This window comes from Rana temporaria, chromosome 1 (genome assembly GCF_905171775.1).
Source record: "Rana temporaria chromosome 1, aRanTem1.1, whole genome shotgun sequence".
Classification (NCBI taxonomy): domain Eukaryota; kingdom Metazoa; phylum Chordata; class Amphibia; order Anura; family Ranidae; genus Rana; species Rana temporaria.
In genome coordinates, this window is record NC_053489.1 from 200,388,527 (window position 1) to 200,413,567 (window position 25,041).

The following is a 25,041-nucleotide window of genomic DNA, read 5'->3' on the forward strand; positions in this document are numbered from 1 at the left end:
AGAAATCCAAACCTATCCTACAATATATAACACTCCTTTAACCCTTCATGCCTAAGCCTATTTATGACATTTGGCGTTAAAATCCGTATTTTTTGCTAGAAAATTACTTAGAACCCCCAAACATTATATATATATATATATATATATTTTTTTAGCAGAGAATCTAAAGAATAAAATGGCGATTGTTGCAATATTTTATGCCACGCGGTATTTGTGCGGCGGTGTTTCAAACGCAACTTTTTGGGAAAAATTAGCTTTCATGAATTTTAAAAAAATGAAAAAGTAAAGTTAGCCCAATTTTTTTTGCATAATGTGAAAGATGATGTTACGCCGAGTAAATAGATACCAAGCATGTCACGCTTTATAATTGCACGCACTCGTGGAATGGCGACAAACTACGGTACCTAAAAATCTCCATAGGCGACGCTTTAATTTTTTTTTACGGTTACCAGGTTAGAGTTATAGAGGTCTAGTGCAAGAATTATTGCTCTCGCTCTGACGATCGCGGCAATACCTCACATGTGTGATTTGAACATCGTTTTCATATGCAGGTGCGACTTCCGTTTGCATTTTCTTTGTTGCGCAAGCTCGCGGGGAGGGGGGCGCTTTAAAAATATATCTTTTTTTTTATTTTTTACATTTTGATCACTTTTATTGCTGTCACAAGGAATGTAAAAATCCCTTGTGACAGTAATAGGTGGTGACAGGTACTCTTTATGGAGGGATCGAGGGTCTAAAAGACCCCCGATCCCTCTTTTGCACTTCAAAGTATTCAGATTGCCGAAAACGGCGATTCTGAATACTGTGTACTTTTTTAAATCCGGCGCCATTGGCAGCCGAGAAACACGGAAGTGACGTCATGGTGTCGCTTCTGCGATTACATTGCGGAGACTGAATCAAAGCCGCTTACCGCTTAGTTTTACTCTGTGCCTGGACACTGGAGGCGCCGGATAGAGGATCGGGTCTCCCGTCTCACTGGAGCGGCGAGAGGCGGCGGGAAGGGGGCATGTCCCCTCCAGCTCCTCCGGCATAACAAACGAGCGGCTTTTACCTGCATCGGTTGTTATGTCTGGATAGCCAATCGCTGGCTCTAAACAACGGTACCGGGATGATGCCTGCAGCTGCAGGCATCATCCCGGTATAACCCCCAAAAGCCGAGGACGCATATATGCGTAAGCTCGGCGTGAAAGGGATAATAGAACACGCCCAAATAACAATAAAGAGGGGTACAGTGTTCACCTAATTGCCAACACAATGGAGCTAAATATTCCATTCACCCTTGGGCCTCATTCACACGGGGGTATGAATCCGTACCCCATGGGAGGGCCATGATTACCGGTATGGGGATGCACAGGTGTTACCAGCATCCGTGTAGGCAGTCCCATTGCTGTCAACTGGGGTGCAGTGACTGTACCCAATGTGACATCGGTGTGAGTGCCGGTGCACGGCCCCGAACGCACCCAGGGTGCGTCCGCGCAACTGCACCCACATGGATGTCCTTTTTGGGGTTAACGCAGCCCCCACACAGGGTACAGATTCATACACCCCGTGTGAGTGAGGCCTCGAACTTATCCATGAAGGACCTCACTGGCGGGAAGAGTTCTCATTTCTCCAGCAGAGAAAGACTAAAGAAAGCTGGAAAGACTTCTCCGACCTCTGAAGACAAAAAGAGTTCCAACCTCCACTTATAGCCGGTCCAACACACGCCTCAAAAACATACCGGCCTTCAACCTCCCCTTATAGTCGGTCCAACACACACCTCAAAAACATACCGGCCTTCAACCTCCCCTTAAAGCCAGTCCAACACACGCCTCAAAAACATACCAGCCTTCAACCTCCTCTTAAAGCCGGTCCAACACACGCCTCAAAAACATACCGGCCTTCAACCTTCCATCATAGCCGGTACAATACATGCTTTAAAAGCCTACTGGCCTCCAAACTTCACAACATAATCAATTTCTTTATGCCTATCGACAATACATCCATTAAACATATCACCTGTAAAAACATGCTTGAGATGTTGGTGGTAAACGGCCTGCTAGGCCTGGGGGGAACCAAACCAAGTCCTCCAAAAGCTGCCTCATATCCAAAAGTTGCCAAGAGTGTAAATGTAGTCATTATGCTTTAAGGTTAATCAAAAATATCACATTCTAAAGGGAAAGGTAGAACAGGGGGAGGGGAAGTATGGAAGAGGCAGAGAGGGAGGAAAGTATGGGGGATGGAAGGTTGCGGGTAGGGAAGGGGTGTGGGGGTTCCCCCCAACCCTCACCCCCTTCTTCCTCCAACCTTCCCTTCTCCCCCCTTTCCTCCCTCTCTCCCTCTTCCATACTCCCCCTTTGTTCTACCTTTCCCTTTAGAGTGTTATATTTTTGATTAACCTTAAAGCTTAATGTCTACATTTACACTCTTATCAACTTTTGGAGGGCTTGGTTCCATTCCCCTCGGGCCTAGCAGGCTGTTTACCACCAATATCTCAGACACTTTTTTTTACAGGTGATTATGTTTGGGTGATGTATTGTCGAACCTTAAAGCTTCTGCAGAAGCTGCAGAAAGGTAAATAGAGGGCTGATGGAAAGACTCTCCGGTTACTGGAGTGGCAGCCGCCACCAGTGTAGGGGCCTGCGTCGGTACAGCCGTACCTGGCCCCTGGGAGGGTCCCTCAAACTTTTTGTTGAGTCTTCTTCTAGGAACAGCCAATTGTCTTGTTTGTCCAGCTACATTGATAGTTGGTGATTCAGAAGCTGCTTATGGGAATCTTTTAAGAGATTGATGACGTAGTGGATTCCTGTCATGATGGCTTGAAATGAAGATCCTCTCCCTCATATTTACTAGCAAATCGTCCTCTTCTCATCACCTAGTTTTAATTTTCTTCTAACCTTTTGGCCACCTTCAATCCCAAGAAAGCTGCACCCCTCCCATTTAAGTGCAATCAGTCACTACTATAGAGATGGTAACGGCCTGAAAAGTCAGCCCAGTTCGCCATGAAGCCAAACCCCTCCTCCCTGCACCAGTTCCTCAGCCACTTGTTAAGTACCATAAGCTCTTGCTGTCTCTGTGGTGTGGCTCGAGGTACAGGCAGTATTTCAGAAAATATTGCCTTGGGGACCTTTTCTTCAATATGGCCCCCAAGTCCCTGAAATCATTTTGTAGTGCGCTCCATCTTTCTCTAACTTTGTCATTGGTACCGATATATACCATGACAGCTGGGTCCTCTCCAGCGCCATCCAATAATCTGTCCATGCAATCTGCAATGTTCCGAACCCGAGCGCCCGGTAAACAACATACTGTTTGGCTATAATGGTCTTTGTGACAGATTGCCCTCTGTAATCTTCCAATAACTGAATCCCCTACCTTTAGTATGTGCCTATTCTTTCTGGTAACCTTGCCCCCATCTTCATCATATGCTGGTGAAGTCTCCGCGTGATTGCCACATGCTGGTGGAGTCTCTGTGTGAAAGTCAAATGCTGGTGAATTCTTTATGTGATTGTCACATTCTAGAGGGGTCTCATTGTGAACATCCCATTCTGGAGGAGACTCATTGTGATCGCGAAATTCTGGAGTAGTCTCACTGTGAATGTCACATTCTTGAGGGGTCTTATTATGAACATCTCATTCTGGAGTAGTCTCGTTGTGAATGTCACGTTCCGGAGTATTCTCATTGTGAATGTCACATTCCGGAGTAGTCTCATTGTGAATGTCACATTCCAGAGTAGTCTCATTGTGAATGTCACATTCCAGAGTAGTCTCATTGTGAATGTCACATTCAGGAGTAGTCTCAATGTGAACGTTACATTGGAGTAGTCTAAGTGATATCGCCACAATCTGCCGAATCGTTGCACACTGAAGGAGTCTTGATGTGAATGACACGTGGTTGATTTAAAGAAATTTCCAACTTTTGGGCTATTTTCTTTGCCAACAGAGCTGCACCCTGTTCATTTAAGTGCAGTCCATCCCTGCTGTAGAGCAAGTAACCAATTGAAAAATCAGTCCAGGTCTCCATGAAGCCAAACCCCTCCTTCCTGCACCAGTTCTTCAGCCACCTGCTAAGCTCCCTAAACTACTGCTGCCTCCTTGGTGTGGCTCGAGGTACAGGCAGTATTTCTGAAAATACTGCCTTGGAGGTTCTTTTCTTCAGTATAGCTCCTAAGTCCCTGAAATCATTTAGTAGGGTGCTCCATTTTCTTCTAATGTTGTCGTTGGTTCCAATATGTACCATTACAGCTGGGTCCTCCCCAGCCACATCCAACAATCTGTCCATCTGATCTGCAATGTCCCGAACTTGTGCGACTGGCAAACAATATACTGTTCGTCGATCACATCATTCTGACAGATTTCCCTCTCTGTCCCTCTAATAACAGAATCCCCTACCACCAGGATCTGACTATCCTTTTTTGTAAGCTTGCCCTCATCTTCATGGGAGGAGATATTCCCATGGCTGCCCTGTTTTTTTGGTGGGTTCCCAACATGTATGTCACATTGTGCTGGAGTCTCAACATGAATGTGACATTCAGGTTGTGTCTCCATGTGAACATCACATGTTGGTGTATTCACTGTGTGAACTACACATGTTAGTGGAGTCTCCATGTCAACGACACACATGCTGGTGAAGTCTCTGTGTGAACTATACATGCTGGTAAAGTCTCTGTGTGAACCTCACATGCTGGTGAAGTCTCTGTGTGAACCTTACATGCTGATGAAGTCTCTGTGTGAACCTCACATGCTGGTAAAGTCTCTGTGTGAACCTCACATGCTGGTGAAGCCTCAATGTAGCTTTCATATTCTTTCTGGCTCACTAGGGCAGTCCTGCCTTGTGAGCTGTCTCTGCAGTAAATACTGCGTACATCTGCAATAAAAAAAGAAGAATCAGGTTTAGCACTTTCACCTACATTATATATAATTTTTATACAACATGAAATTATACAGAGAAAAGTTCAAAATCCCAATGCCAGGGACAATAAATAAACCCAACATGACAGGGACACAGGGATCACTAATGGTGGCCTTCCTATAAAAATTCTGGTTGCCTGGCAGTTATGCCAACCCACTAAAATGAATGGAGTCAGAAAGGGAACTGATTCTTAATTTTCATGTATGGGGGAGTAATCTGCAGTGCTTCTGTTTCTTATTATTAAACACCCAGCCTCTTTGGGGGGGTGACCTCTAATCAATATATATTTCCATTCCTATATATGTGTAACTTTGGACTCCAATAAAGATGTTTTTATAACAAAATATTTTTGGGTGCAGTTTTTGATGGGGCAAAGGATGGAACCAATTTTGATGGGGCAATAGGACAGGGGCAGTTTTTGATTGGGCAATAGGATGGGGCACTTTTTGATGGGGCAATAGGATGGGGCACTTCTTTAATGGGGTCAGTTTTTGATGGGGCAATAGGATGGGGCCAGTTTTTGATGGGGCAATAGGATGGGGCCAGTTTTTGATGGGGCAATAGGATGGGGCCAGTTTTTGATGGGACAGCTTTTAATGGAGCAATAGGATGGGGGCAGTTTTTGATGGGGCAACAGGATGGGTGCAGTTTTAATGGCAGTTTTTGATGGGGGAAGTTTTTTATGGGGGGACACTTTTTGATGGGGCAATAGGATGGGGTTTTTGATGGGGGCAGTTTTTGATGGTGCCAAAGGATGGGGGCAATTTTGATGGTGCAGTTTTTGATAGGGCAGTTGTTGATGGGCCCGTTTTTTATGGAGCAATACGATGGGGGCAAGTTTGATGGGGGCATTTTTTGATGGGGCAATAGGATGGGGGCAATGTTGATGGGGGCAATGTTTGATGGGGCAATATGATGGTGCAGTTTTTGATGGGGGCAGTTTGATGGTAGTTTGATGGTGGTAATATGATGGGAGAAATATGATGGGGGCAGTTTTGATGGTAGAAATTGTGGGCCAGATCCACAAAAACCTGACGTAACTTAAAAAATCCAATTTAAGTTACACTGGCTTAAAGTTTCTACCTAAGTGCCTGATCCACAAAGCACTTATCTAGAAATTTCAGGCTGTGTAACTAAAATTCCGCCGGCGCAAGGCGTTCCTATTCAAATGGGGCGAGTCCCATTTAAATGAGGCGCGCTCCCGCGCCGGCCGTACTGCGCATGCGCGTCGGCCGTACTGCGCATGCGCGAAGTTACGTTACGCCGAGTTTTGAGGATCGCGACGGCTTAAAGTTGCGTCGGGGAAAAAAAAAATGACAGCGGCATGCATTCCTGAGGGAGAACTCCATGCCAATTTTCAAAGAAAAAAACCGGCATGGGTTCCCCCCCCAGGAGCATACCAGGTCCTTAGGTCTGGCATGGGTTGTAAGGAGACCCCCCCACGCCGAAAAATTGACGTAGGGGGTCCCCCTACAATCCATACCAGACCCGTATCCAAAGCACGCTACCCGGCCGGCCAGGAAGGGAGTGGGGACGAGCGAGCGCCCCCCCCCCTCCTGAGCCGTGCCAGGCCGCGTGCCCTCAACATGGGGGGGTTGGGTGCTCTGGGGCAGGGGGGCGCACTGCGGGCCCCCCCACCCCAGAGCACCCTGTCCCCATGTTGATGAGGACAGGACCTCTTCCCGACAACCCTTGCCATTGGTTGTCGGGGTCTGCGGGCGGAGGCTTATCGGAATCTGGGAGTCCCCTTTAATAAGGGGGCCCCCAGATACCGGCCCCCCACCCTAAGTGAATGGATATGGGGTACATCGTACCCCTATCCATTCACCTGGAGGCAAAAAGTAAAATTTAATAAACACACAAAACAAGGCTTTTTAAAATAGTTTATTATTCTGCTCCGGACGCCCCCCTGTCTTCGTTATTAGCTCAATTACCAGGGGGGGCTTCTTCTTCCGCTCTCCGGGGGTCTTCTTCCACTCTCCGGGGGTCTTCCGCTCTCCGGGGGGGCTTCTCCGGACTCCGGGGGGCTTCTTCCATCTTCTCCCCTCTTCCGCTCTTGACTCGGCGAACCCCGGTTCTTCTGCAGCTCTCCGGTGCCTTCTTCTTCAGCGCTGGCTGCCTGCTATGTTTGTGTGTTAGCTCGATTTCAAACAGGCAGCCGGCGCGGTCTTCTGTGACGTCAGGGTCTTCTGGTCTTCTGTTCTTCCGATGTTGTCTCGTCGCCTGTTGTCGCTGTAATGATGGAAGCGCGCCTTGCATCCCATTTATATAGGCATCACCGTCCCATCATGCTCCGGTAGGTACCCACGTGGTGGGTGCCTACCCACGTGCACCCACCACGTGGGTACCTACCGGAGCATGATGGGACGGTGATGCCTATATAAATGGGATGCAAGGCGCGCTTCCATCATTACAGCGACAACAGGCGACGAGACAACATCGGAAGAACAGAAGACCAGAAGACCCTGACGTCACAGAAGACCGCGCCGGCTGCCTGTTTGAAATCGAGCTAACACACAAACATAGCAGGCAGCCAGCGCTGAAGAAGAAGGCACCGGAGAGCTGCAGAAGAACCGGGGTTCGCCGAGTCAAGAGCGGAAGAGGGGAGAAGATGGAAGAAGCCCCCCGGAGTCCGGAGAAGCCCCCCCGGAGAGCGGAAGACCCCCGGAGAGTGGAAGAAGACCCCCGGAGAGCGGAAGAAGAAGCCCCCCCTGGTAATTGAGCTAATAACGAAGACAGGGGGGGCGTCCGGAGCAGAATAATAAACTATTTTAAAAAGCCTTGTGTTGTGTGTTTATTAACTTTTACTTTTTGCCTCCAGGTGAATGGATAGGGGTACGATGTACCCCATATCCATTCACTTAGGGTGGGGGGCCGGTATCTGGGGGCCCCCTTATTAAAGGGGACTCCCAGATTCCGATAAGCCTCCGCCCGCAGACCCCGACAACCAATGGCAAGGGTTGTCGGGAAGAGGTCCTGTCCTCATCAACATGGGGACAGGGTGCTCTGGGGTGGGGGGGCCCGCAGTGCGCCCCCCTGCCCCAGAGCACCCAACCCCCCCATGTTGAGGGCACGCGGCCTGGCACGGCTCAGGAGGGGGGGGGGGCGCTCGCTCGTCCCCACTCCTTTCCTGGCCGGCCGGGTAGCGTGCTTTGGATACGGGTCTGGTATGGATTGTAGGGGGACCCCCTACGTCAATTTTTCGGCGTAGGGGGGGTCCCCTTACAACCCATACCAGACCTAAGGGCCTGGTATGCTCCTGGGGGGGAACCCATGCCGGTTTTGTTTTTTACAAATTGACGTGGAGTTCTCCCTCGGGAAAGCATACCAAATGCCGTCGCTGCAATGGGCCTTTACAAGGTGTGACTAACTTTACACTTTGTAAAACGAGCCCTAATTTTACACTTGCAAAATAACACTTACGGCGCAAAAAAGAAGCTAGAAAGCTTTGTGGATCGCCTTAAGTGCTAATTTGCATACTAGCAACGGCATTTCGACTCGAAATGCCCCCAGCGGCGGATGCGGTACTGCATCCTAAAATTAGGCAGTGTAAATCAATTACACATGCCGGATCTTCTGTGTAACTTTGGAAAAAGCCTTTTGAGGATCGTTTCCAAAGTTACACACAGACTGAACAGCACTTAAGTCGGAGTATCTCTTTTGAGGATCTGGCCCTGTATGGGGCAATTTTATGGGGCAGCTCCTGCAAAAGGTAATTACTTTTAAAAAGATGCTAATTAGTGGGAATGCTGATTCTCCCTTCAACTTTTTCTTACGGATTTAAGCTATTCCTCCAGTTAGCTTTAGCAATTCAGCATTTCCACGCATTTTCTGCAGGAAATGCATTTTCTAGTTAAGTGATAATCCCTCACCATCCATGTGAATAGATACCAGGGACCAAATGTGCACCTGTATAACTATAATACTGGGGTGCCTGAATGTCTATTCAGTATTATTCATAAAGAGTGAGATCTCTAGTCATACCTCCTTAGGAAAATATGGTGAGAAAATAGAATGAAAATAAAATAAAATAAATACGACAGCCAAAGCTGCTGAATAGTGCCTCAAGTGGTTGAAACAATATATAAGTTATGGTCATATATATGTGCACATGTATCAAGTAAGTATAAAAAGCAAAGATTTATAAAAAAAAATCTATAAAAAACAGGAAATGTGTGAACAAAGTATAAAATAATAAGTGAAAGTCCAATCACAGGTGTATATAAATTCCCATAAATGACACTTTTGGGATTCCTTTCATCAATATCCAAAAGCCAGTGAAAAAGTCTCACAATGCAAATTAATAGTGAAACACAGCAAGTGATCTTGAGGTGAATACAGGTGCTCTTGAAGTATTAGCGGGGCCCCCCACATGGGTCCCCACTCACCAGATCCAATCACCCCTCCAGGGGTATAATGCGTATAGGATAAAACCCCTGGATCTCCACCCCTCTGTTTCTCCACTTGCCAGACTGGTTGTTTGCGAAAGAAGCTTAACAGGAAGTAGGCAGTGATGTATATCCAGTGTCCTCAGAAAAAGAAAAGTAAGGCTTCCATGGTGTAGTAAGTAAAAATATATTTATTTCAAAAACACCAAAACAAGTACAGGAGAATGGTGTACTACAATATAAAAGGTTAAAAAAATATATTTATAGCCGCTGCCTGTTTCCAGGAAGTAACCAAAAATAAAAACAATGGGCACAGTGTAACAGCCAAGTTGAAAACCGATTCAACTGCGCTCCAGCTGGCAGTACCCGCATAAGACGTAAGTGCGTAACTCCGCCTTACATGTTTCGTAATTAACGTCTTCTGAGGTGGACTTATACAGGTGCAAATTTGGTCCCTGGTATCTATTCACATGGATGGTGAGGTATTATCACTTAATTAAGCTTAGGACACAGCACGGTTAACCCTTTGCAGGTCCCTGTAGCTATTGTGTCCCGGTTAAGCAGCGCCACTACCCCCACCTACCTTTTTTTCCATCGGAATTAGGATGTGAGTTTGGTCGGACAAAGATCCGATCGTGTTTAGTCAGAAAAGTAAGTCCTGCTAGATCATATCATGCTGGCCCCTTTTGCAGGTATAACTATATAAGAAACAATAAGTAAAAATGTGTGTCTATACGGTTTAAAATCCAACAATAAACTGTATTACTTCTATGAACATGCTCAGTTGCTCTATATCTTTCAGCACTGTGCTGAAAATGTAGAGGGTGATCTGCTGACAGCCTAAAGATTTACTACTGCTCAGGGGCTTTGGGCTTCAGCAAAATGGCAGCCTCTAGAAAGAAGAAAAAGTAACATTGCTGTAGACAATTTACAGCACACACTAATTTTGGTAGCATAATTAATAATGTGGATTTATATTCCTTGCTAAAGAACATTATTTTTTATTAAGGTGTTAAGTGTAAAATTACGCTTTAATATTTTTCTGTAAAGGCATCCCTATCGCATTTTTTTTGTTGATAAATTTATGGGAAATCTGGCACAGTTCCGTTTTCAGTATTCAATTTCTCTATAAATATGTTATTTTATCAGCTGTTCTCCCCTGTTTCTCTATATGATTTGACTGCTGTACACTGGATTTTATATTATTTTATACAATAAAGATGCCTTTTTCACGGTGTGCGGCGGTCCAGGATATTTTTCCTCATCAAACTTGTGCAGAGCCAGCACCTGTCAGCTCCTAGTAGGGCTGGACACTTTCCTGTGAAGGTTCGGAAGCTTTGAGAGTTGCAATCTTTTTCTCTATGTTCATTTTATGCCCTGAAATAAAACGTATTTGACTAGCCAACAACAGTAATAATAGTAAAGTTACCTTAAAGTGATTGTAAAGGCTCACTTTTTTTCAACTCTGTGAAGTTGGTTTTGCACAGGGCAGCCCAGATCCTCCTTTTCTTGGGTCCCTCTTTGCTGCTCCTAGTCCTTCCCTTCTTTGAGTGCCCCTCACCCAGCAGCTTGTTACAGGTTGTCACCCAAGCTGAGTCAGAGTTCCGTGTATTTATTCAGATACAGAACCCTGACCTGGTCCCGCCCCCTCTCTGCTCTGATTGGCTGACTGACTCTGATTGACAGCCGCTGGAGCCAATAGCACCGCTTCTCTGTCAGACAATAAGAAGGAGTGTACTGAATGGCTGAGGGGATTGTGGACATTGCTGGATAGAGTAGGAGGTCAGGTAGGCAATTGGGGGTGCTGGGGAGGCTGCTACACACAGAATTGTTTTTATCTTAATGCATAGAATGCATTAAAGGAGTTGTAAAGGAAAACATTTTTTTTTTGCTAAAATGACTGTTTACAGGGTATATAGACATAATAGGTAACTGATTCCCTTTAAAATGGATTAAAAATAGATAAAAATCAATCATATAATGTACCTGTAGTTTCGTTTTTGCATCTACTTTCGTTTTTGCATTTAGTTTCGTTTTTGCATGTTATCCTGCCTGTGTGCATGTACAGAGCCATAGAGCAGTGATGGTTTGGAAAATGAAACTAGAATCTCCCAGTACTGTGGTCCTCAGGAAACAGACAGCCAGGAAGTGTCTAGAACAGAGAACAACAGAGAACAATTACAGCAACATCAGAGCAAAAACAAACAATGAGGACATGAAACCAGGACTGCAGTAAGGTAAAGGAAGCTATTTAGCTAAAAAATGTTTTTCCTTTAGTGACCCTTTAAGATAAAAAACCTTCTGCCTTTACAACTCCTTAAATACTTTATACATTTGTTACCCAATACTCAGATTTTTGAATGCTTACAATAAATTATTACTAATGATCATAAAATGATTGTAACCTAAGTAGATCACAACAGATCACCAAATGAAAAGGGAATTTTTTTAAGCCTGTTTACTCAAATTGTCATTAGTGTGTTCATGGGACAACTGCGTTCACAGCTTATGTCTTATTTATGTTTCAGGCACATATATGAGGATTTCAAGGTCAGATTATTTCCAGACAACTAAATGTTGTGTACAATTTTTTTATGCATTTTTAAAGCAGAGTTCCGCCTCCCCTTCAAAAAAATACACATACTGTAGCTGCTGACTTTTAATAATAGGACACTTAGCTGTCCTAAAGTACAGCAATATCTGCACCGCAGCTGATGTTTCCATGATGTTTCCATTCCGTTGGGTGCTGCCGCCACTTGCTGGTAAGGGAACCCAGCCATAAAGCATTTTGGCTACTACTGCAAATGTGTGAAGTGCGGCTGCACTCTCCTACTGGCCCGACAGTAGGGGGAGGAGGTGGGGGCCTGACTTCTGACGTATCTCGCCACGGTGAGGTCCGTAGGAAGTGGGGAAAGGGTACCTGTCAAAAACAGGTACCCGCTCCCCACGAAAGGTGCTAAATGTGGCACCAAAGGAGGGTGGAGACAGATAAGTGGAAGTTTTACTTTTGGGTGGAACTCTGCTTTAATGTTTTAAATACTTGTATACTCTGTCCAACAAACAGCAGTGTGGGAATTGATGGAACACCCGCACTTGGTGATTTTAGTGAAAATGGTTGAGATGTCAAGTCATTTGACAAAGAAATGTATGTATGGTTATCCTATTACAAGTGCACCAAGCCAATAAACTCATGCTATTCTGTATTTTTCCCTAGCCCTTTTTTTAAATAAATAAAGTACTAAATAAGTAAAAACTATAGAATATTTGAAAAGCTCATTCCTGACGTATTTCAGTTAGCAATCCAAACTCTAAAATGTAAGTTGTAACATTTTACTGAGAATGGTTCTTGTTTGCTTCTCAGGTGAAGCCAAGACCCTCTCCTCTTCTACATGGCACTCTTCGGGAATACCAGCTTGTGGGGCTAGACTGGCTGGAGAAACAGTACAAGAAGAATCTTAATGGAATTTTGGCTGATGAGTCTGGGCTCGGCAAGAATATCCAGGTTATTGCTCTTATGGCACACCTAGCTAGCAACGAAGGTGAGGAAACTTTATTACTAACAAAAGAATGCCTACTTCAGATTGGACAAGCTTGGGGATACAAACAGTAATGAAGTGCACAAAGGGATGCAGGGGGTATGACAGCATAGTCAGTATGTGCAGGAATGAGGAGCAAAGAGTTTGGATGGGCACAATATGTATAGGAAAGGAGTGCAAAGGGTGTGACAATGGACAGTATGTGCAGGAGTGGAGTGCTGAGGGTATAACAGGGGGCAGTATGTGCAGGAGAAGAGTACAAAGGGTATGGCAGGGGGCAGTATGTGCAGGTGATGAATGTGGTTGGTATGATGGCAGGCATTTTGCACAGAAAAGGAGTTTGGAGCTTATGAAAGAATGCAGTATGTGCAGTAGAGGAGTGCCAGAGCATATGACAGGTGGCAGTATGTGCAGAAGAGTTGTGTGAAGGGTATAGAGCAAAGTATGTGCAGGAGAGGGGTGCAGTAGGTATTACAATAGGCAATATAGGCACACTATGAGTGTGGAGAGTATCACCAAATACCTTTGCAACATGTGCAGTAAAGGAGTGCTCTAGAATATGGTAATAAGTAGTATGTGCAGAAGAGAAGTGCAGAGTATATGACAGCAAGCAATGTGTGCAAAGAAGAGTATGGAGGGCAAGACAGGGTGCGGTATATGCAGGAGAGACATTCATAGGGTATGACGGTAGGCAGAAAGGAGTATGGAGGGTATCGCATTGAGCATGACTTGCAGAAGAGAGGTACAGAAGGTATGACAGTAGGAACTAAATGCAGGATTGAAGCCGGAGGGTATGGCAGTATGTGCAGCACACTGGGTATTTCAAGGTGTAGAGACCACTTTAGGGGCGTGGATGGCTGAGAGAACTGGAATGTGCCTTTTCTCCAAGGAGAGTATCAGACTTGTTTCTCCTAGGGCAGCTTGACTTTTGATGCCCCCTTGATAGTTTATTAGGCCACTGCTGTGGCATTGTCTTATTGTACTCTGACTGGATGACCTTACAGAATTGAAATGAAGTATTGAGGAAAGGTGTCTCTAAATGGAAACACTAACAGCGCTCTGGTAAAAGATTGTAATAAATCTAAAATTACCCCTCTGCTTATGGTGATAAATAATCACCCTTGGTGAGAGCAAGTGTTAATCTGAATCAATCATAAGCCATGAGTGAAAAAGAAGAAAACAAAACCTCACTGCAATGATAATGGTTAAAATTGAAAAAGAATCAATGATGCAAAGTCCATTCACAAAAAAAAAAACTCATTAGCATAAAAAAGTCTCTAAAATCATTGTGATTCCTGTGCGTAGATATTCCTGAAGTGTCCAAACAAAGATCTTCACCTACAGGTCTCCCTTAGGAGTTCTACTCACCAGATGCCTGTGGTGTAATCAGCCTTGAGAACTCCTGTAATCCTGCTGGGATCCTTCAAATGGATGCCTAGGATGTATCCTGGATAACTCTAAGAATCTTTCCTCCTGTTATCAGCGTCTCTCAGTGGAGTGGATGGATGATCATGGGCAGGGTTTAATCATGGAAAAATAAGCATAGGAAAGGAACATAGTGTGATATAGCCTTTTTATTGAACAAAGCCCCACACAAAATGTAATGCTTACAATGTAATAGATAAAAACAGGCACATCAGATGTAAGGACTTTTAGCTCACGTAGGATGCCCTCTGAAGACAGGAGCCAATCCAGAAACGCGTCAGGGCGTGGCCACACGACGAGTTTACACTCACACAGACAGCAGTTGTATAGAACGAGCAACTTGTCAGCTGGAGCTGAGCTGACAAGCAACATAGCTACGTGAGCTAAAAGTCCTTACATCTGATGTGCCTGTTTTTATCTATTACATTGTAAGCATTACATTTTGTGTGGGGCTTTGTTCAATAAAAAGGCAATATCACACTATGTTCCTTTCCTATGCTTATTTTTCCATGATTAAACCCTGCCCATGATCATCCATCCACTCCACTGAGAGACGCTGATAACAGGAGGAAAGATTCTTAGAGTTATCCAGGATACATCCTAGGCATCCATTTGAAGGATCCCAGCAGGATTACAGGAGTTCTCAAGGCTGATTACACCACAGGCATCTGGTGAGTAGAACTCCTAAGGGAGACCTGTAGGTGAAGATCTTTGTTTGGACACTTCAGGAATATCTACGCACAGGAATCACAATGATTTTAGAGACTTTTTTATGCTAATGAGTTTTTTTGTGAATGGACTTTGCATCATTGATTCTTTTTCAATTTTAACCATTATCATTGCAGTGAGGTTTTGTTTTCTTCTTTTTCACTCATGGCTTATGATTGATTCAGATTAACACTTGCTCTCACCAAGGGTGATTATTTATCACCATAAGCAGAGGGGTAATTTTAGATTTATTACAATCTTTTACCAGAGCGCTGTTAGTGTTTCCATTTAGAGACACCTTTCCTCATTTCTAGTATTACTTTTATAATAGCTGCTATTCTGCCAAAACCACCATCATACATATTACACTATATCCATAGAGCGATTGGATCAGTATTATCTTCGGATAAATTCTGGTATATTTTTTACATTGAAGTGAAGTATTGTGGAGATAATCTGATGGCTCTCAGTTGCAGAATGTTTATGGGAAGTTTTGAAACCTGTATAATCCATGTCCTTTGGTCAGTCGGGGAATTGTAAACAAACTCACTCACCTTCCAGGGTATGTGAAAGACTTTCCCAATTCCAGTATTGGAGATCCACCATGTCAGGGACAACTTTGTCAGGCTCAACAGAAGCAGTGGCCTATCCAAGGACTGCATTTGCTTGTTTCACGTTGTAAGTATGTTGGATTAAAGAGTTCTGGAGTGAAACTGGGTAAAGAGAACTGTCTTGAAGGAGACTACCATGAAGGCCAGAACCCTTAGGCCTTATTCAGAGGAGGCGGACTCCGTTGCTACGGAGTCTGCCAGCTCAGCGGGAGTTCTCTTCGCTGAGCCGGCGGATGACAGGTCCCTCTCTGCTCACTGAGCGGGGAGGGGCTTGTGCAGCCCCGCTGTCTCCTATGGAGAGATCTGATGAAAATGGACAGCATGTCCCTTTCCATCAGATCTCACTCGATCTGATCCGCAATGGACGGATGGCGATGTATCGCCATCCATCTAATTTTAGAGGATTGGGCCAGATGTCAGCGGACATGTCACCACTGACATCCGACGCTCCATAGAGATGTATGGAGCGGCAGTTGAGGTCCACCGACAAAACTGACAGGCGAACCTGAACGGTCCGACCGTAGTGAAAGGGGCATATGCAAAATAAAACCGAGGGAGGCTGTTTTAACCTTAGGGTCCTCTTGTGAGGAACTTAGGGAAGCAACTTTCTCCCAAGGAAGGAAGGAAAATTCTATCTTTAATTGTGTCCAAGATTAAACCCAGGGGCTGCAGATGGTGTGAGAGCTGTAGAGCAGACTTTGGCATGTAAATAAGCTGTCCAAAGTTTTGAAGAAACTGGATTATCTTTTGGACTTTGGCAGACAAGGATGAGGAGTCCTTTAGAAGGAGGTTGTCTAGGTAACCTGCCACATGAATGTCCTGGGTTCACAAAAGAGCCAGAAGTGGGGCAAACACTTCTGTGAACACGTAAGGTGCTGAGGAGGGCCCAAATGGTAATGCTACGAATTGGAAGTGTTGGTCTCCCATACCAAATTGCAGAAAGTGTTGATATGAGGGGAAAAAGGGAATATGTAGCTAGGCATCTGGTTTATCTGCTGATTCTAGAAATTGTACTTGTCTGAGAGAAGCAATGATAGATCTTATTGATTCCATCCAGAATTTTGGTACTTTAAAGAAACTTATTTCAAGATTTTAGGTCCAGTATTGGGCCGAATAGGATTGGATAGACTGGCATATTGGAAGGCAAAAAACAAGCAGGAGGCAGATAAAGAATCTCTACACCTTAATCTAACATCTTGTTCATACACCATGGGTTGTAGGCTCATACCTTCAGTAAAGGATACAGGCATCTTATCCATACATCATGGGTTGTAGGCTCGTACCTACAAGAGATTGGACACTGGCAAGCTTTTGAAGCATTCGTCATTCCCCCTCAGGAGAGGTGGGTCTACATACCAGAAAAAGGAGAGACTATATTTATTGATGGGAGAGTTTCCCAAGAAAGCATGTATAAAGTGACCCCAGACGTTTATGCAGTATCAAAATTGAAACCATTTATTAGACTCAAAACATTGTTAGAAAAACATCGTAAAAGGTATTGACCATCCCCTGTCACCAAATTACAACGTTATTTACTAAAAGGAAGAACACACTGGGCCCATGAACTCCTCTATTATAGAGTGAGAAATGCCTGTCCGCAACACAGATTGGGGTATCAATTATGTATCCTGCTCATTGAGCAGTATAGGGAATATTACAAAGATTTGTAAAATGATTGCATCCCTTCTGAATGAGGACAGACTTACCCACACAGATACATATCTAGAGAGGCGTGAAACAATAATTTAGGGTCAAGGAAGACAGCTTTGGTTTTGATAATGATTCCTTGTTGATTTCCAAGTTAGATTATCCTTCTGTAGGGATAATCAAAGGTAGGTGTATTAAAAAAGATGTAATCTAGAAAAGGATGTGATTGACCGAGGAATCGGTTGTGGTTCAGTCTCCCAGTTAAGTCAGTCCTGGTAGTGACCTTGCTATGTGAGGGTAGCAAGGTCACTACCAAGATTGGCTCAACTGGGAGACTGAACCGTAACATTTTAGTATTTACAGAACCCAGTTAGGCCATACTCAGCGCAACTGATTCCTCTGTCAATCACAGCCTTTTCTGGGTTACATCTTTTTTAATACATCTACCTTTGGGGTTTTATAATACCTTGAGTATCCCCACAGAAGGATAATCTAACTTGGAAATCAACAAGGAATCATTATCAAAACCAAAACTGTCGTCCTTGACCCTGAATTATTGTTCCACGCCTCCCTAGATATCTATCTGTGTGGGTAAGTCTGTCATGATTCAGAAGGGATGCAGTCATGTTACAACTCTTTGTAATATCCCCTATATTGCTCAATGAGCAGGATAAATGATTGATACCCCAATCTGTGTAGTGGACAGACATTTCTCACTCTATAATAGAGTTCATGGGCCCAGTGTGTGCTTCTTTCTTTTAGTAAATTACAATTTTGTTATTTGGTGACAGGTGGATGGTTGATACTTTTTATGATGTTTTTTCTAACAATGTTTTGGGTCTATTAAACATGTTGCATGAAAAACAATCGTTAGTAGGCACAATCATCGATTAAAAATCCACGCATGCTCAGAATCAAGTCGACGCATGCTTGGAAGCATTGAACTTAATTTTTTTCAGCACGTCGTTGTGTTTTACGTCACCGCATTCTGACACGATCAGTTATTGAACCGGTGGTGTGTAGGCGCGACGGACCATCAGTCAGCTTCATCGGTTAACCGATGAAAATGGTCCATAGGTCCCTTCTCATCGAATCGACTGATCGTGTGTACAAGGTTTAACTCTTTGTCGCAAGTTTTAGATCCCCAAATGCTCCAAGCCTACCCAGATTTTTTTTCACAATGATGGGACACCCTTACCCTTCAGAGTGGGGGAATATTTATATTGGTATTTGCACCAGTATGGAGCAGAGATGTCCTTATAATTATGGGTTCAACCTGTGATTTTCAGGGGCTACAAAATAAAATTGTAATCCATGTCCTCTCATCAGTTCCTAACCTCCAAACTGCAACCTTTACCACAAAGACAGTAGACTTGTGGGCTGTCAACTTCAGACACAAGGAATTGTTATCTCAGTTCCTGCAAAGGCAAGGTTCAAAGGGCTTTTCTTGAACCCAATCACAGTTCCAAAGCTGAATGGAGGCATTTGCCCCATTTTAGACTTAAGATCCCTAAACAGACATCTATCTGCATGTCTCCAAATTCTGCATGCAATCCCTGAGATCTGTCATTGCTTTTCTCAGATAGGGGAACCACTTTCTATGCTTTTCAGTGGCAAACCAACACTTTCAATTTGTAGCACTGTCATTTGGGCTCTCCTGTGCAACAAATTGTCTTAAAAAAACACTGGCTCTGCTAATATCATAGGGCATCAGTGTCACTGGGTACCTGGATGACCTTCTGGTGAAAATTTCCCCAACAATGCAGTTCCTTCAGATTTTCAGATAGGTAATCAACTTTAAGAAGTCTTTCCAGCCTTCCCATCGCCTGGAGAAGTGGCCTCCAAACTGTGGCACATGCCAGGATGTTGTAATTTGCATGCCTTTATCCGGCCCTTGGGGCACTGTTTATCTCACTAATAGCAGACACTAATTCCTCCCATTAACAACAACCAAACAACCAGCACAAATTTCCTTGGCATGGTGGATTTTCTGCTAAGCCCTATAATCCAAAAAATCATTCCTTCCATCTACTTGGAAGATGGTTATGATGGATGCAAGCCTGATGGGCTGGGAGCAGGGTCTTCAATTTTCCTGCTGTCTATGGAACATTTCCCCCACAGGAGTTAATTCTCCCCATTCCGTAACATTAGACTGACTCTAATACACTGGTCCCCTTTCCTACACAGTCACAGTGTAGGTCTGGTCAGGTGTAGTTGGACAATGCTATGGCTGTGGCCTACATAAACCACTAAGGTTGTACCAGAAGTTGGGCTGCCCTAAAGGAAGCAAGCCTGATTCTCTGGGGTGGAAAATACATTCCAAATCTCTCCCATCTACATGAGTAAAAAAATGGCAAGCAGACTTCCTTAGTCACCAATGTCTGAACTCAAGGGAGTGGTCCCTCCACTATTGAATCTTCCTCATGCTTTAAAAAAAGGGGGAATACCAGATGTCGATATTATGGCCCATAGATTTATGTAAGCATTTGCCGCCAGTGAGGATTCTTCCTCAACTACTCCGCAAGGTAGAGAAATAATGGATTCTGGTGAGCCTCTTTGGAATTGGCGTAGGACAACTTGGCACACAGACATGCACAGACTTCTAGCAGATGAGCCTTGGCCTCTTCCAGACAGGCCAGACTTCTTGTCATAAGGCCTTCTGTTCCACCATGCGTCTTTGTCACTGGCTTTAATGTCATGGCTGTTGAAACTAAAAGAGACAAAAAGAGGAAAACGGAGGGCGCACCGACCTAGTGTGATACTGATTGATGGATTTTATTAAAATGGTAAAAACAAATCATAATACTCACAAAGGGAGTGTTAAAAACAGGCCTTGAGTAACAATGCAGCAAAGAACCAACACCATCGGCATAACACGATATTGTTTCGATCCGTGACCGTGGTTAGGGCTGACGCGTTTCAGGGGAGAACTCCTTTCCTCAGAGCTTGGTGGTCTGCATGGCTGTTGAAACCTAGGTCCTAAAGGATAGGGGCAATAATGATGCTGTCATTCCCACCTTGCTTAAGGCAAGAAAATCTACTACTCTTCATTAAATAATAAATTCTAGAAACCTTTAGTTTTAAACTCTTATTAGAACCTTTTTACAACCTTCCATGTCTCCCTGGGATCTGAATCTGGTATTTTCGGTTCTTCAAAGTCCTGCCTTTGAACTGATTTGGGATATTTCGTTGGGAGATCTTGTCAGTAATGTGGCCATTACCTCTGAGAGGCGTGTCCTTGGATTGGAGGCCACATCAAGGCATGTGGCATGACCATATGCCTTGATGTGGTCAGAGCAGTTACGGTCTGCCAAGCTGCAGCGTCTTTCTTTAGAAAATCTGAGTACCTCTTTGTCCTCCCCAAAGGTCCCAAGATGAGACATCCTGCTTCCTCTTTCACCATTGCTAGTTGGCTCAGGCAGCTCATTTCCAAAGCTGATGCCCTCAAGGAAAGGGTTCCTTCCCTTTCTTTTTCAGGGCCCATTCCACCAGATCTATTAGTGTTTTTTGGGTATCTCAGTATCAAACAGTTCTTTCACAGATTTGCAAGGCTGCCTCCCGGTCCTTTATGGGCCTTTCCAAAGTTTTACTGGGTCGATCTCCAGGCATCTGCTGGTGCAATCCTTAGCTGCAAGGTGCTTCAAGTCATACTGTGAGAGTTATGGATCTGTAAACCTTTGTTTTCTGTGAGCCTGCTTGCTGCTGTTTTTTTTTTTCTCAAACAAATGTTTTTATTGAGCATATATATAAAAAAAAACAGTTTACAGTCTCCAGAGCATACTCACATTGAAAATCACATGGGAGAGTACACATAAAACAAAACTTTGTACTACATTCAAAACTCTGCATCATGGTAAAATTCCCTGGAACAAATCCCGACTCCTCCCCCTGCGGGGCCTATAAGGTTGCTCCCAACCCGGCTGAAAAGGGTTCTAAAATAACCTGTCGTATACCAAATCTATTGGGGCAAGTCCAGGAGTGTCAAGCCACTGGGCCCATAACTTCTCATATTTGCCGCTAGTCCCCCGTCTCTGATACACCACCTTCTCCAACCTCAGAGTAACTCCCATTTGTTTAACCCATTCCTGCACTGTCGGTGGTTCAGTGTCTTTCCAGTGTCTCAGTATTAACAAGCGGGCCTGAAACAGAGCTCTACCTATAGCCTGCCTGGGTATATCCTCTGCCAGGAGACCCTCCGTAATCCCCAGGAGACACACCTTGGGCTCCAAAGGAACCTGAGCCTGGAAGGCCCTGTTAATCGTTTCCACCACCCCTGCCCAATACAGATGGAGCTTCGGGCACCGCCACAGGAGGTGAATGAGATCTCCATGGTCTCTACAGCATCTAGTACAGCAGGGGTCTACCCCCAGTCCCATCCTCGCCAGCCTGGCCGGCGTGTAATGAACCCGTAGGAGTATGTACAGCTGTGAAAGTCTCTGTGCCACGTTTAGGGAACAAGCGGGAACCGCCTGCAAGGCCTCTTCCCACTGCTCATCCTCAAACGCTCCTACATCCTGTTCCCACCTCGCCACCGCCTTGTGAGGGGCACCTGGTAAAAAAAGGTTGAGCAGCATAGCATAGCAGCTGGATATAAAACCCTTGTAGGAGGACACATCCGATAGGTAATTAAAGACCGGTGCCACATTCATGACCCATATGTCATCCTCCCTTTGGGCTTCATATGCATGTTTGAGTTGTAGGTAGTAAAAATACATGGAAGTCGGGAGTTGAAAGTCAGCCCTGAGCTCAGCAAATGGTCTCAGTCGTCCTGCCCTTACAATGTGTGTCATGAGGGATATGCCATGTTGTTTCCATCTTGAACCATACGGTATTTTCGCTATCTCACGGTAGTGTAAGTTGTCCCATACGGGGCTATATTTAGTGTACCCAGTCACACCCTGCATCATCCTGACCTTGTTCCAGACTTTCTGCATGAGTGCATATGTGGGAAACCGTTTGTTGGATTTCGCGTATCTCAGGGCCTCTAGTCCTTCTATCACTTCCCCCCCCGGTCGTGAATCTGAGCAGTGGAACCGATGAGTCCCTCAGATTCAGCTGGAGGTCCTGTTGAGGGCCAACCACCCTCGCAATATGCTGCGCCTGGGAGGCCAAATAGTAAAGCCAGGGATTGGGCAATGCCAATCCACCGGCCTCTTTTGGACATTGCAGTTGTTCAAGTTTAACCCTGGGGGGTTTTGCTAGCCAGATTAAAGAGCGGAAAATAGAATTAATGATTCTGAACTTTTTGAGAGGGATGACCATCGGGGAATTGTGCAATATATATAGTAATTGTGGCATAAGGATCATCTTTATCAAGTTCACCCTTCCCACCGGTGACAATTTAAGTTTGCTCCACACCTTGACCCTGTCCCTACAGCGATTAAGCAAGGGGGTGAGGTTGAGTCTGACATAGTCTAGCGGGCATGCGGTAACCTGGACACCGAGGTACCGAAAAGATTCGGAGACCGGGATGTCCTGAATAGTATGTATGGGTAGGAGAGGCCGTCGATCAAGCAGCAGCAAAGAGGACTTAGTCCAATTAATGGTCAGGCCCGAATATACGCCAAACCTCCGGACCACCTCCATGGCCTCCGTCAATGACCCGGTCGTGTCCCCAAGAAGCAGCATGGTATCGTCGGCGTATAACATAATTTTCTCGTGTAGGTCCCCAAAATGGAATCCATGAATTAATGGATCCGTCCGTATCATGACCGCGAGAGGCTCAATGGCTAGGGCAAAGAGGAGGGGCGACAACGGGCACCCCTGTCTCGTGCCCTGTGCAGGTCGAACGTGCGCGACACCCTACCGCCCTCCCTTATCGCCGCCACCGGGGATGAGTATAGGAGTTGGACCCAAGAAATGAATCCCTCTCCAAACCCAAATTTTCGCATCACCGCCCAAAGATATTCCCATTCGATGCTATCAAACGCCTTGTGTGCGTCGAGAGACAACAAAGCTCTGTCCCCCATATTATCCGCCTGGGATTGCATATTGAGAAAAAGTCTCCTCAAGTTTATAGCCGTCGACTTCTGCGGCATAAACCCTGACTGGTCAGAGTGAATAATAGTGGATATGGCACCATTCAACCTGACCGCCAGGACCTTGGCGAGAATCTTTACATCATTCTGCAACAGGGAAATTGGTCTGTAGGATCCTGGGTCAAGCGGGTCCTTGTTGGGCTTTAGGATCAGGACAATGTTTGCTCTGGTCATGGACGTGGGGAGAGTGCCCACCTCCCTTGCGGCATTAAACACCTTCAAGAGATGTGGAAGCATCAGTTCCCCGTACTGTTTGTATATCTCCACAGGGAGACCATCGTCTCCAGGGGCCTTCGAATTTGGGAACAGGCTGGTCGCCATCTGTAATTCCCCCAGGGTCAGGGGTGCCTCCAACATCTCCCTATTGGAGACAGATAGTTGTGGCAATTGGACTGGGTCTAAATATTCCCTCAGCGAATCCAGGGAATACGTGCTCCTGGATCCATAAAGGGACGAGTAGAACCCGACCAGTTCAGCAAGAACCTGGTCAGGGGAGTTCACCACCCCCCCCCAGAGGCACGTAGCGCACCTATGGAGGGAGACAACTGCTGGGCGTGGGCAATGGTGGCCAACATGCGACCAGTGTGTTCACCCTCCTCATAAAAAGCCGCCTTTTGAAAAAATCGTTTCCTCTCTGCCCCCGAAGTCGTGACCCGGTACAGAGCGTCCTGCGCCGAGAGCCACGCCTCCCTATTTGAGTCCGAAGGATCTGCAATGAATGTGGCCTCTAAGTTCTCCGCCATCCGTTCTATCCCCTCCCTGTGTGCATTCGTCCTCCCCTTAATAGCCTGGATCTCCCTAATAAACAAGCCCCTCAGGACAGCCTTGAAGGCCTCCCAAGTGACCGCTATATTGTCCGTGTCAGTATGCAGACGCCAGTACTCCTCAATGCTGGCCTCAATGTGGTCGTGTGATGGGAAAAGGCTCAGCCAGAAGGCGTTCATCTTCCACGGGGCCTTGGCCACCGCAGAAGGGGGACGCACCTCCAAGGACACTATCAGCGGGGAATGATCAGAAACACTTCGTACCCCATAAGTCATCTCTGAGATGTATTTTTCTGCAGCATGTGAGCACAGGCACAAATCAATCCTAGACAGGGACGAATAACTTTTAGAAAAACATGAGAATTGTTTGTCCCCCGGGTGTCTAGCCCTCCAAGGGTCTCTCCAGCCCACCTCCTCCGCCAGCTTTCTAAGAGCCGTCCGTCTCGTCCCACTCCCATCCCCTCCCGGCGGATGCTTATCCACCAGGGGGTCCATGTAGCAGTTGAAGTCCCCGAAGGCAAACAATGGCACCTCCGGGAACCCCCACCTGGAACTGAACCAGAGCCCTCAGTACCTGGTTATTGTAAGGGGGAGGCACATATACAAAAGCAAGAATACATTTAAAGGCAAACAGCTTGCATAAAAGAAAAACATATCGCCCATCATCATCTATATCAGCATGCAATTCCTCATAATCCAGTGAGCTATGTACCAGTACACTCACACCCCTAGAATACGAGGTGTGAGTGGAGTGATACGCCTTACCCACCCACCGATATCCCATACAGGAAACAGAGTCAGGGGTCAAATGAGTCTCCTGAAGGGCACAAATGGCAGGGAGCTGTTTTCTCATCAGGGACGAGACCATAGTCCTCTTCAACGGGTCTTGCAGACCTCTAACATTCCACGATAATACAGTTACCGTCGCCATCAGGGGGGTTGTTGCATGTCACCAGACTGGGAAAAGACTCCTCGACTCCCTCCACCCGCCACCCCCTTAGTAGAAAAAGCCATGGCGGACCTCAGGACTAGAAAT

The 25,041-nt window shown here is 45.5% G+C and overlaps 1 protein-coding gene across 6 annotated transcripts in view; it reads left to right on the forward strand.

Annotated features, from left to right (window-relative positions):
* Nucleotides 1–25,041, forward strand: part of LOC120935641 (E1A-binding protein p400-like) — a 290,514-nt gene that overhangs the window by 118,052 nt on the left and 147,421 nt on the right. For all 6 annotated transcript variants that reach the window (XM_040347697.1, XM_040347694.1, XM_040347700.1 and 3 more), the window contains one exon: nt 12,638–12,815. In XM_040347697.1, coding sequence (XP_040203631.1) covers nt 12,638–12,815 — 178 coding nt within the window. The remainder of the gene's footprint in view (nt 1–12,637; nt 12,816–25,041) is intronic.